Source organism: Mirounga leonina, unplaced genomic scaffold (genome assembly GCF_011800145.1).
Source record: "Mirounga leonina isolate KUSES-001 unplaced genomic scaffold, KU_Mleo_1.0 Mir_96, whole genome shotgun sequence".
NCBI lineage: Eukaryota > Metazoa > Chordata > Mammalia > Carnivora > Phocidae > Mirounga > Mirounga leonina.
This window is the reverse complement of record NW_023270871.1, coordinates 4,232,273-4,245,596: the sequence shown is the minus strand read 5'-3', so window position 1 is coordinate 4,245,596 and position 13,324 is coordinate 4,232,273. Positions and strand designations below refer to the sequence as shown.

Below are 13,324 nucleotides of genomic sequence, written 5' to 3'. Positions count from 1 at the left end.
TCTTACCTTTAGGCCTTTAATCCATTTTGAATTTATTTTTGTGTATGGTGCAAGGAAGTGGTCCAGTTTCTTTCTTTTGCATGTAGCTGTCCAGTATTTCCAGTGCCACTTGTTAAAGAAACTGTCTTTCCCCTCTTGTATAATCTTGCCCCCTTGTATAATTTGCCATAGGTTTATTGACCATATAAGTGTGGGTTTATTTCTGGCCTCTCTGTTCTGTTCCAGTGATCTCTGAGTCTGTTTTTGTGCCAGTACCATACTGTTTTGATTACTTCAGCTTTGTACTGTATCTTGAAATTTTTAAGATTACTTGGCTATTTGAGGTCTTTCGCCATTCCATACAAATTTTAGTATTTGTTCTAGTTCTGTAAAAAATATTGTTGCTATTTTGATAGGGATAGCATTAAATCTGTAGATTGTTTTGGGTAGTATGGGTATTTTATCAATAGTGGTTCTTCTAATCCATGAGTATGGATTATCTTTCCATTTGTTTGTGTCATCTTCCGTTTCTTTCATCAGTGTTTTATAGTTTTCAGAATACAGGTCTTTTGCCTCCTTGGTTAAGTTTTTCCCTAGATATTTTATTTTTGGTATAATCGTAAATGGAATTGTTTTCTTAAATTTCTCTTTCTGCTACCTCATTAGTGTATAGGAATGCAACAGATTTCTTTATATTTCATAATTCCAGGCATGAAAAATGAGTTTTCCCTGCTGTTCCCTCTTTCCCTTCCTCCCTCCTCACACACAAATTCACACACAGTCAGTCTCTTTGGCCGGTCCACCTCATCCTAAATGTCAGTATTTTACCTGTGAAGCTGTCCCTCACTAAGTCAGATGTTGACATTCCTTCCTCTTTACTCTCATTGCCTTTTGTAGATCTCTTATAATCATTATTGGTTGGTTATTTTTTTCCCTTCCACTCATTAAGTTCCTTCAGTGTGTGGACTATCATGTCTTTTCATTTTTGTATTTCTAATACCTAGCTGCATACTGCTTTGTGTAGTAGACAATATGTTTTTGGTGAGAGCAGATTCAGATTCAGCTTTCTTGTATGATTCAACAAATGACATATGCAGGTCTTCCCCAACTCATGATGGAGTTATATCCCGATAAACCCATCCTAAGTTGAAAAAAATCTGAAGTCAAAATGCATTTAATATGTAATATATAATATATAATATATATAATATATACATAGATTAGTCTAGCCTATCTTAAACGTGCTCAGAACACTGGGCAAAATCATCAGCACAAAGTCTATTTTATAAGTGTTGATTTTCTCATGTAATTGATTAAATACTGTACTGAAAGTGAAAAACAGAATGGCTCTCTGGGAACAGAATGTGTGTGTATTGGCTGTTTACCCTGATGACCACATGGCTGACTGGGAGCAGTGACAGCTGTCACTGTCCGGTGTCAAAGAGAGGATTGTACTGCAAATCGCTAGCCCAGGGAAATTTCTAGGTTCAAAATTTGAAGCAAGAGAGTTTCTACTGAATGTGTACCATTTTTGCACCATCGTAAAGTCCAAGCATCATAAGTTGGGGACCATGTATATTAGCAACTTCAAACTGATAATGTGTTTGTATATGTGTGTAAAGTGTTTCCGTAGATACTTTTTCTTGGTATCACCTAGCCACACTCAAAAATCTAGTGATATCAAAGTTCTCTGAGTCACTCTTCTAAATTTCTCCTTGGTGTTCTGATTCAGAGCTTTCCAACTGATGAGTTGTAGCATGCTGATACACCACAGATAGGATATGGGTGTGCTGAGATCATTAATTCCTTCAATGTTTCCATGCCTCTGGGGCCTGGGTTTGGACAGACCCTTGGACTAGGCACTTCCCACTGTGAACAGCTCTGTCCAGGGCCCCATCATGTTGTAATTATTGTCATTTCCTGCGAGTGAGAGGTTTGGGCAGTATTGTTCTGATGTATTGCACACAGTAGAGAATATTCTGTTTTAAATCATTTAGCTCTACATCATTTATGATATTTTAGTTTCTGCAAGTTCTGCTTCTTCATTTGTATCCTTATTCATCAAATACTTATGAAGTACTTACTATGGATTTTACTTTACTGTTTTCTACTTATTTTATCAAACAAGAAATAGGGAAACCAGCCCCTCAAGTACCTAGTCACAAGACAGTCACAGCTAATTCTAACCCATCTGTGACCTGTAGCTGGGAGAGTGATCAGGCAGAGCATCAGGAGGTTTGGGACTTGTGAAAGACGTGCTATAGGCAGAAAGGTGCTCACCTTAGCAGAGCCGTCAGAGCCTCTCGGCTGGCTGGCCAGTGATGTGAAGTGTTAGAGTAAGAAGCAGCAGGGAAGAAGAGCTCTGAATTGGGAAATGATTACAGTTTACTACTGATGCCCATCCTAGAAGTGTGAGGGGAGGAAGGCCAAATGGTTAAAAAGTTGCCAAACCTTCATTCATTCATTCATGTCCTCAACATAATATTTATTACGCTGCTACCGTGGGTCAGGCATTAAACTAGATGCCAGAAAAACATTTATGAGAGGGGGAGAAAAAAAAACACTGTTCTTAAACTCTTTGAGCTTCAGTCAGTGGGGAAAGCAATGGAAGAATGGATTGATTGATCACTTGATCAGTTGATTATGTGAATATAATAACCGCATTTGTAACAAGTGCCAGCAAGAATAGGTACATGGTATTAGCAAAGGAATAGAACCAAGTAGGCAGGTCAAAAAAGAGATTTCTAAAGAAGTTACTATTGAGCTATGATCTAAAGAATGACTAGAAGCTAAAAAAGTGAAGATGGAGTATAGAAAATTTGAAGAGAGAGTGAACAGCCTGAGCAAAGGTCTTCTCTCAGGGGAGCATGCATGGGGAGTGGTAGGGTCTAAAAAGACACCTGTGTGAGTAGAGCTCAGACAGTAAGAGGGAAGGAGATACATGATCAGCCTAGAGAGATACGCAGAAACCAGATCCTGCAGAACTCTTGCTACCCAAAGTATGGTCAATGGACCAGCAGCATCAGCATCACCTGAGAGCTTGTCAGAAATACAGAATCTCAAACTCCACCCTACACACAGAATCAGAATCTGCGCTTCCATGAGACTCTCAGGTTGTTCATGTGCACAATAAAGTTTGAGAAGCATTCCTGTAGACCATATTGAGGATTTTGTGTATCAGAAAGACTTCCATATTGTTCATGGCAGATGACTAAAAAATAATCCCTGTGCTATTTAATGATCATTTTAAAGGAACATCAACACTTGAACACAAGATGTTTCTTTCTCTAAAACTTCTGGTCTGGTGGTAATGGTTCAAAAATGTAAAGCTCAGAGGAAAGGCTATTGGAATAAGATATCTGGTAACATTTTATTCTGCATCTGCCACCTTCACAGATTTTTATGCATTGTATGGTTCTAGTGTGCTTAGAGGAATGATTTTTGTTTTTTTCCCTAATGAGAACGCTTAACATGTTCAGAGATAGGACCTGATTCTAACAGGTTAGAAATGTTAGGAGTCATCATAAGTTAAAGGTGAGGCTGCAGTAGTTTATAACTTTTCAGAAACATGTTGACTGAATGAGGTATAACTTTCTTACTGCTCCTTGTGCTGAAAATACTTTGTCATCATAGTCTCTGGGTAGCTTATCTACTGATTCTAAAATAACATATTCATCTCTTATCTGGTTATTCAGCATTACTGTTTCTTAAGTACATCTTCAGTTCTCAGATCTTTGGCAGTTTTTTTTTTTTTAAGTCAATGAATGATTAAGTAGCATGTGTTACTTTTAAGTCCCTGAAAGGCACATGATTTCCTTAATAACCAAAATTTTAAAACTATGCCAAATTTATAGATCTTCTTTTCCAAGGAACCAAAGTATTATCTACTTAGTATTTTGAAAATTGTAATCCTAGGAAGTGTTTAGAGATAAGATGAAGGGATCATATCTATTCTGTGGAAAACAACATAGGGAGAGATTGACATTGGTTTGGTTTCCTGGGTTTTAAAAATAGAGCTTTTTTTTTTTCTCTACTGTGACAACGTGCTATAGTAGAGTACTGGACCATCTGTCAAGAGCTCATATCTTCTGGCTGAGTTGTGTCTCCTCTCTCTGAATCTCTTTTCTTTCATGAGATGAAAACTTTAATTAATTTCCAATATTTCTTATAGTACTAAGGTTGTATGATTTTATAGGTTGCCCAGTGTTACTCCCTAAAAGGATAGCCAAAGACTTCCCAGTGATGTCCCATTTGCTGTGATCACTGTAAGTGCTCAAGAAAATTTTAAATCAAAAAAAGTTAATGTCACTTTAGCAACACTGATGTTTGGTTGATTTCAAAATCCCGTCTAGGAGTACCTTAGCAGTGCCTGGGTAGTGTAGTAAATTTAATTCTAAGGAATGAACTGATAAGCTCAGGAAAGTGTAATTCTTATATTGATAATTATTAAATGGGGAGAAAAGCAAGTCATAGAATAATAATATAGCATAATCCCACTTACACACCCAAAGAACTAGAAAAACAAATTTAACGTAGCAGAACATCTTAAAAGATACATATGTCAGGGGCACCTGGGTGGCTCAGTTGGTTAAATGTCTGCCTGCAGCTCAGGTCATGATCTCAGGGTACTGGGATCAAGCCCTGCATTGAGCTCTCTGCTCATCAGGGAATCTGCTTCTCCCTGTCACTCTCCCTCTGTGCTCTCTCTCTGTCAAATAAATAAATAAAATCTTAAAAAAAAAAAAAAAAAGATAAATGTCAAACTTTTAATCGTATTTCCCTTTGGAGAGGTATTTAGTGTGGGGGTGGGAGTAATGGGGCGGGGTAGATACGCTAACTTCCTGTTTTATTCTATATACATCTTTATTTGAATTCTTTAATCATATATTATTTTTGTAATTTAAGAAAATAAAATTTATAAATGTCTCTAGAATTCAACAGATTTCGCTATCTGAGCAGTCCAAATTTAAAGATCATCGTGGAAAATAATTGTTGAAAACTGGAAAGAAATCACAAGAAATCATTTCGTCTATGGTATATAATGAAGCATAGGAATTAAACCATTATGATACTTTAATAGAAATAATTGATTTTTTTCTTCAGACCTTCAAGACATTCCATACTCTGATTGGTGTGAGCAGACTATCCATAACCCCTTAGAAGTGGTTCCTTCTAAGTTTTCGGGGATTTCTGGATGCAGCGATGGAGTGTCTCAAGAAGGCTCAGCCAGCAGCACCAAAAGCACAGAACTGCTGCTAGGTAAGCTTTCAGATTTATATCCAAGCATTGTTAATAAAACTATACTTAGTTTTGTTGTTGTTGATAGATAACGTTAATAGATATTGTCTCAAAACTACAAGTCCGTTTTAGTCAGGTATACTTAGCCAACTCTTGCAACTGTTGTTGTCCTCTTCCATTAGAATTTTGTTCCCAAAATGATTGGCAGATTATGTGCAGATTATGTGAGATCTTTAAGTAAGATTTAAAAACAAATCTCATGAGTTGTAATCATTTCCTATTGTGATAAAGATAAAATATTTTCATCTTTTTTTTAGGTGTTAAAACAATTCCAGATGATACACCAATGTGCCGTATACTCCTTCGCAAAGAAGTTCTGAGATTAGTCATTAATTTGAGTAGTTCAGTTTCAACTAAATGTCATGAAACTGGGCTTTTAACGTAAGTAAACTATAAACGTGAGTATTCTTTGTTCTGCTTTTTAGGGTGAAAAGATCCTTGAAATACTTCAAAAGTTAGACTAGCTTACATCAGTAGTTCTGCATGGTATAGCTGTGTGAGGCTAGATTTTCTTCACGTACTTCAACCAAAATAGCATATGGTCAAAGAGTGAACGCAGAAGTAGGTATGTGAATCCAGCCAATCTTCTATTAAGCTGGACTTTAAAGAGATCTTTAAAAATGTAAAATACCACTCTTCTCGCTTTTTTAGTTTTAGAAAATATTTTTCATTAAAATGCAAATATTTATGGGGTGCCTGGGTGACTCAGGCAGTTAGGCATCTGGCTCAGGTCATGATCTCAGGGTCATGAGATCGAGCCCCATGTGTTGGGTTCTGCACTCAGGGCAGAGTGCTTGGGATCCACCTCCCCCCCCCCCCCCCCCCCCCCCCCCCCCCCCATGCTCAAGCTCTGTCTCTCAGGAAAAAAAAAAGGTATATATTTATGTTAACAAGTACTGGGTTTTGTTTTTTAAATGAAATAAAATATATTCTTAAGTTTTCTCAATTTTAATTTCTAATATGGTAATTATCAATGGCTATAGACCACAAAAAATAAGCTTTTGGGGGTCTTCTATAATTTTTAAGAAAGTATGGGAATCCTGAGACTGAACAGTTTGAGAAAAGCAGGCCTACACAAAAAACAAGTGGTATTTTCTTGGTTTCATTTTTCCCCTGTTTTCCTCTTTCTTGTAATAAAAGTTGCAAAATTTTAATTTTTTTTCTAAATCATAGCAACATGATAAAGGAAAATTCACATTGAACTATGACCATCGTTGATCTGCACTATTAAAAGTAGTGTAGCCCTTAAAAGAAATGCAGCTCAGAGTCTCCTGTGGACCTTTTAAAAAAACAGTGACACAGATGGCAGGGTCCCCCTGCAGACCTCCTGGCCAGATGCTCCAGCAGTAGTGGGTCCTTAGCCTGTGTATTACCCCACTGCACCCCACCCCTGATGCTCTCTTAGCTAAAAGCCACTGTTAGAAGGTGGAAGGGTACAAAGAGCCCAGTCAAGGATATTTCAAACTTAATTTTGAAAATAGTTGAGTCATCCTAGGCTGATAAATAGATTTTGCAATTTCTCATGCTAGTGAAAAAGAATATTTCTGACTCTCTAAGAAGCTTTTGGGCTTTACCCATTTTAAGAGATAACCCCAAACTTTAAAATATCTAGTTTTAAGTGTGAGGTAGGAATATTTAATATTTTATATTCTTATGCCATCATTCCAAATATGCCATCTGATCAGTATCTGGAGGGAAAAAATATTTTAAAAGTGTATTTTGGATGGAAAAATAGGTGAGTCATTATTAATAGTTGTTAATCACACTATCGTCTTTTCTTTGGTTTTAGAATTAAGGAGAAGTATCCTCAAACGTTCGATGACATCTGCCTTTACTCTGAGGTTTCCCATTTGCTCTCACACTGCACATTTAGACTTCCGTGTCGGAGGTTCATACAAGAATTATTTCAAGACGTACAGTTTTTACAAGTAAGTAAGATTTGTCAAGAGTAATTCTGTGTTTGGTGTTAAGTTAAAAGAGAGATTCTGTCTATGGAGACACTAGAAAGTCGTTCACAGTTTACCACTTCTCTCCTAGATGCATGAAGAAGCAGAGGCTGTGCTGGCGATCCCACCAAAGCAACCTATAGTTGATACGTCTGCTGAATCCTGACCTCATATTTATGATGTCTGTAGATGAATACTATATATATTCATATTTGTGGATTTCCTAAAAGCCTCAGAAAATGCTGACTGACTGAGCAGCAAGGACAGGAGTATCTTCTGTTCCAGCAATTACTGGTACATGCACAGTTGGAGCTGCAGACTTCCCTAACCAAAACAACTTCCTCTTTTCCCTGTTGAGCCCTCTGGGGGTTCATTGCTCATTACCACAGTTCTGAGAGTTTTAGTTACCATTATATGCAAGAGCCAAGCACTGAATACCTACATAGGTTTTCTATTTTTTCATGTTAAGAGCATAATAGCAGTGGAACAATAATAGGATATGCAGAAGCACCCTTCACAGTTATTTCTGAATTCTTTTTTTTAGGGTAAATCTAAAGATGCCTTGTTTGTTAACTAACTTGTGGAAACCAGGAATCAGTGTTTCTGAGGCTGCACCCTGCCCCACAGTGGGGTGTGCTGTAACTGCTGGTATTAGAGGAGGAACTTTGGCCCTTCCACATTTTTCTTAATATTTGTAACACTACTTCAGAGGTTTGTAACCTCAAAGCAAAAGAAGAGCCTCAACAACCCAGGACTTATAAGTTATTTTTATGTTACTAGACTTGCAAACAGTTTGTTTTCTGTCTCTTCAGTTTTGTGGCAATGTGTTCTTAGAGGCTATTTGAACCAGTTAAGGTTTTTCACTACAGTTCTTGACTCAGATCAGAACGTCATTTTATAATTCAGAGTATTTCCCATTTGTAGAATGCACATGTTTTCAGTGGACTTCTCATTTTCATCAACTTCCCATATCACCATTTGAAACAGGAACTTGAACAAGCACTATTAATTGAGACCTAAAGCAAAAGAACGTAAACAACACTTTGGATCTCCTGAGGAAGAGAGAAGTTTGCCTCCGATTTACACATTCCATGGGAAAAGAAGAGCCATACTTCCTTTTTAAAAAATCATCAATGCAACTTGAATTACGATTAAAAATTGTAGTGAAAAGCCTTAAGTACCAAATTTTAAAGCAGCAGTAATTTAATTTTTTTATATCAGTGTTCTTGTTTTGCACAAACTAAATGCAGTGATAGGTGAGTTTATCAGTACAGTCATTGCCTTTATCATATTTGTGAAGTTGTTAAGTTGATGAGGGCAAGGTTTTGTTTATTTGTGTGTTTAATTTGTATATGTTTAAAGATATTTGGAAATCTTTACAGGAATTAAACATATATGCAAATTTGTATATAAAAATAGCATGGCCATCACCATTAGAATGCTTGTAAATGAAAGGATTATCTTTTTTGAGGTCTATATATAAATAGAAAAAAAATCCAGCTGGACTGATTAGGACCCTTTTTTTAATTCATTTGTTTATACCATTTTTACAGTTGCACATCAGCTTTGACACAGTCCTAGTATCTTGATTAATATTTTCCCATAGTACAGATCCTTTTTATAACGGGCTTGTTCTTTGAGATCTCTGTAAAGAACCCTGTGAACTAGAAAACGTAACTCACAGAGATAGGTTTTTTTGTTTTTGTTTTGTTTTGTTTTGTTTTTTAATTTACTGGCACTGAAAGTTCCAATTGGGATGAAGCATTTCATCTCACTTCATAACACCTCTTTGACTGCACTTCAGTGAATTGTTCTTACATGCACTGTGTAGCAACTTACATTATAACAAAGCAGATAAGGGCTGTAAGCTGCTGCTTATGTTAAAAAGTGGTTCTTCAGATTTTCTCTCATAAAATCCAAGTGAAAATAAAATATTTTTTTTAACTTTAATTTATCACTGAACCCAAGTGTTTATTTAAATGTTAACAGTACTTTTAAGAACGTTGCCTGTCACCTTGGTCTTTGGTCTTGGATGATTAAAATGCCTTCCAGAGAACCAAATAGTGGTTAAAAACTCCAAAGGAGGTAATTTAGTAATCTTATTCATAATGAGGTTGACATATTTTAGACATTGATTTTAAACACTACCTCAGTTAATATAGAATATAAAATCTGTGGTTTAATCCCTCAAAAGTTAACAGTTCTTTTTTGTCACACACACACACACACACACAACTGTCCCCATCCCGGACCCCACTTCACTCATCCATCCTGAAATGAAGTCTTTGTTACTATTAGCCTGAACAATTTTTTTGACTATTACTTTGAAAGACATGTATGTATACATTGTAATAATTGCCTATAGCACTTAGTTTGGAGAGAGAGAGTTTTGTGGTTATCAGTAATCTAAGAAAAATGTCTATACTTAAATGTATAGTGCTATTTGGTTTATCCATGTTTCACTGACAGGTCTAATACGTTTTCAAGTACTCATCTGTATAAAAGTAGACTTTTATGATGAAAAATGCTCACATGCAGTGCCAAGTGATTAACTTAGTGTTTAAAAATACTAAATTATAGCAGAAAAGATTAGGAATGGTGTCAGTGGTAATAGAAATAATTGAGAAAGTCATCTATAAATAATAGATACTACAAGACTATAAAATACCAAAATAATGTCAATACTGTAGTTTTTCAAGATTTTAGAATTAATCTTAGTCCTTATAAATTTGTACTATTGGTAATTATTGAATAATTGGAGGAATTTGGGCAGTTTTGCTGGTTGTAAACTGTGAATATCTAATTGTAAAGTGAATTGTCATTTCTAATTGAAATTTTTTTTCAAGAACAGATTTCAGCTTCACGATACTAAGTAAATACTGATAAATAATAAGGAAATTAGAAATTAGTGTTAATAATTAAATATGGTCTAAAATTTCTTATACATTTATTTCCTATTTATGCCTAGGTAGATTTGAAGGGGGGATGTCTCCCTAATAAAAATTTTTCTAATAAAGATTAGTAGCATAAGTCCATTCTGTAAGACAGCAACATTAATAAAAGAGGCTCTTTGGAGGGATATACATTCTTACACTAGTTATTCTAACATCATGTGTACAAGTTCTTTTGAAATGGTAGCTTTAATAGTTTTCAGCTCTTTTATCCAGAGCTTGAGATAATTAAAGCTGAGTTTTTCAGGGCATATTACAGTAGTAAAGTGTTCAACAGTGAGGTGTCAGTGCTTACTTAGATTTGTCTACTGCTCTTTATAAATTTTTTTTTCATTCCATTCAGAGGATGCCTTTTATCCCCACATTAAAGCACAGATCATTGAGCAATAAAAACTAATCAAATTGTCATCCAAATTATAACTGCAATTGTTTTTGCATGGTAAGAGTGAGGTGCTAATTTTGTGTGAGATCAGCTTTGTAAACTACCTTGGGAAAAAGTCCTTTGGAATTAAGGTTTTCCCCTTTTGTTTTATGCTTCCAGTGTCTAAAATTCACAATCCATTAAACATGGGAAAAAAGAAAAGATAGAACTAACAGAGTTTTATGAGAAGAGCTGATGGAATAAAAGAACATTTCAGGTTTTCAAAAATGTACGTTGGGAAAGGTCTCCCTTGCCTCCCCATTCAGGAAATCCATTATCACCAGCTTAATTTCAAGAGTATCACTACAGTGAGAGTTTCATTATAAAAGCGTGCTAGTGAAATGGATAGCAGTGCTTATCAGACAATATTGAAATCTGTTGAGAATCTTTCTAGGAACATTCTTTTTTTCTTTTAGTTCCAGGTTCCCAAAGTATTTTTCATTCATAGTAGGTTTTTATGACTCACACGGAATGTGGATCCCCCCCTTGAGTATTTTTATAATGTAGGTGGATAGCTATGCCACAACATGCATTAATTGCACATCTTGTTTGATTTTCTTTACAAAACATTTAATTTGAAAAATATAATTTATGCCAAAAAAGTATACCTTGTAATTTTGCCACTAAATAGGTTGATTTAGCACAAAATACAAAGTCTTGGGGCAGGGGGGGTGGCGATAAAAATTTTTCATAGATAATAGTTGAAAAATGTTCCATTACCGGCCTGGCAGAAACCCTGAAGCTGCATTGTAAAACAAATGGTGTAAATTAGTTTTGAAAAGTGGTAAGGGATTGTGAAAAAAATCTCAGACTTAATGCTCCCTAGCCACATGATATCCTTCTTTTTTTATTTAGTAATAAGCTGCTACATATTTGGAGGTTCTGGTGTTTGTAGGTCACTGAACAGACATTGAAATCTGATTTATATTGTATAACTGTAACATAGAAAGAAAAAGTATTTATATATTTTCCGTAAGAATATTTCATTGAGTTGTGTATAATTTAAAGAAGGTTTGTCCCCAAATGGTTTTGCTCACCTTGATTTTTTTTGTGTGTGGTTTTCTTGTTTTTGTATAATGTGTACAGTTTATGTCAAGGGCATTAAAAGCCTCCTGAAGCATAATCTTATCAAAGGGATACATTGTTAATAAAATGTACTTAAAATTCTTAAAACTTGTGTTCTGTTTGAAATTTTAAAACAATCAGTGTTAATTTGAATTATGTACCACAGAGATTGATACATGTGACTCCCAGTAAAAATGATTTTTAGGTACCACAGATAAGAGTCTAGTTCGTAATACATTAGTGGCTATTCCAGATGTTTTTTAAATATCCTTAAACATTCTTCATAATCTAATCAAACACATAGCTTTACAGGTTTTATTTTTAACTTCAGATCATTATAAAGTGTTTGAAAAAAATGGATCTGTCTTTAGACAAAATAGTTCTGAATTTTTTGAGGAAATAATATACAATATAAGTGATGATGATATGATGATGATGTTTCTGTGGAAGGTATTTGATTTCTCAGGCAAGAAGCTGTCCTGATCAGATAGGCTATCGTTACAGCCACCTAGTGGCAAAAGAAAATACCACAAGGGAAATTACCAAGGCTGGAGAATAAAATTCAGTATCAAAGCCAGGTCAAAGCTAGGTTATAGTTGACTAAATGTGGTAAAATATATGTCTCACTTTCAGAAATAGATTTGTTTGGATAGATTTGTCTTTAGGCACAATTCTGTATATCATTTTCCCATTGCCTTCTATATGTTTTTCAACAAAACATAGTTGGCCCCAAAATAAACTAAAAGCACACTTAATCATCATCAGACAGCTGATCTTTGAAAAATGTGGACCTAAACTTCAGCAAGTTTGTTTCATTTGAAAAAACCCGACTCTTTGGTATATAAAAGTTCTCAAAAATAGAGTACTGTCTTAGCCCATTCAGGCTACTATAATAAAACACCCCAGACTGGGTAGCTTACAAACAACAGAAACCTATTTCTTCAGTTCTGGAGGCCAGAAGTCTGAGGCCAGAGGGCTAGCACAGTTGAGAGAGGGCCCTCTCCTCGGTCTCAGAGTCCTCGTTGTGTCCTTACATGGCAGAAGGAATAAGGAGACTTGCAGGGTCTGCCTCCTAAGAGCATTAATCCCAAGTACATGAGGGCTCCAGCCTCGTGACCTAATCACCTCCCAAAGGCCCCATCTCCTAATACCGTCATCTTTGGGGGTTAGGATTTCAACATACAAATTTTGAGGGGGACAATCATTGAGACCATAGCAACTACTTCAGAAAAAAAACAAAATACACTAAAAGTTTGTTTCTTTAATGGCTTATCTTAGAGGATAAAGACAACTGCATTTGCTTGGTACTTTAAATGGAATGTGCTTAGTTACTGTGTTGTAAATCCTTTAACTGCTAATTCTAAAGGCTTTTTCTGTTGTATCTCTTCAAGGGTTTCTAAAGTTCTACTTAATGCAAAATGTTTAATATGTTTTGTAGATTCTTTAAGATGAAAGCCAGCTTTTCCACAGCGATCTTAGAAGAAATACTAGATTTTGACTAATTCAACTTGAGTTTCTCAATAAATACACCTTCTAGTGGAGAATCAGTTTCGCTAGAATCAGCGTTGAGTCAGGTAGGTGCTAGAATGGAAGCAAGCTCCTTTGGCAAGTGCATGGTTCTGCAGTGTGGCTACGTCCCTGCTCCCAGCCTGAGCGATCGCCGT

At 35.7% G+C, this 13,324-nt stretch overlaps 1 protein-coding gene across 5 annotated transcripts in view; it reads left to right on the top strand.

Moving 5' to 3' along the window:
• The window catches only part of LOC118006405 (rapamycin-insensitive companion of mTOR), a 121,916-nt gene extending 110,148 nt beyond the window's left edge, over positions 1 to 11,768 (top strand). For all 5 annotated transcript variants that reach the window (XM_034999052.1, XM_034999047.1, XM_034999048.1 and 2 more), the window contains 4 exons: positions 5,083 to 5,238; positions 5,535 to 5,658; positions 7,067 to 7,205; positions 7,315 to 11,768. In XM_034999052.1, the coding sequence (XP_034854943.1) occupies positions 5,083 to 5,238; positions 5,535 to 5,658; positions 7,067 to 7,205; positions 7,315 to 7,389 (494 nt within the window). In that variant the 3' untranslated portion in view covers positions 7,390 to 11,768. The remainder of the gene's footprint in view (positions 1 to 5,082; positions 5,239 to 5,534; positions 5,659 to 7,066; positions 7,206 to 7,314) is intronic.
• The last annotated feature ends 1,556 nt before the right edge of the window (positions 11,769 to 13,324 follow it).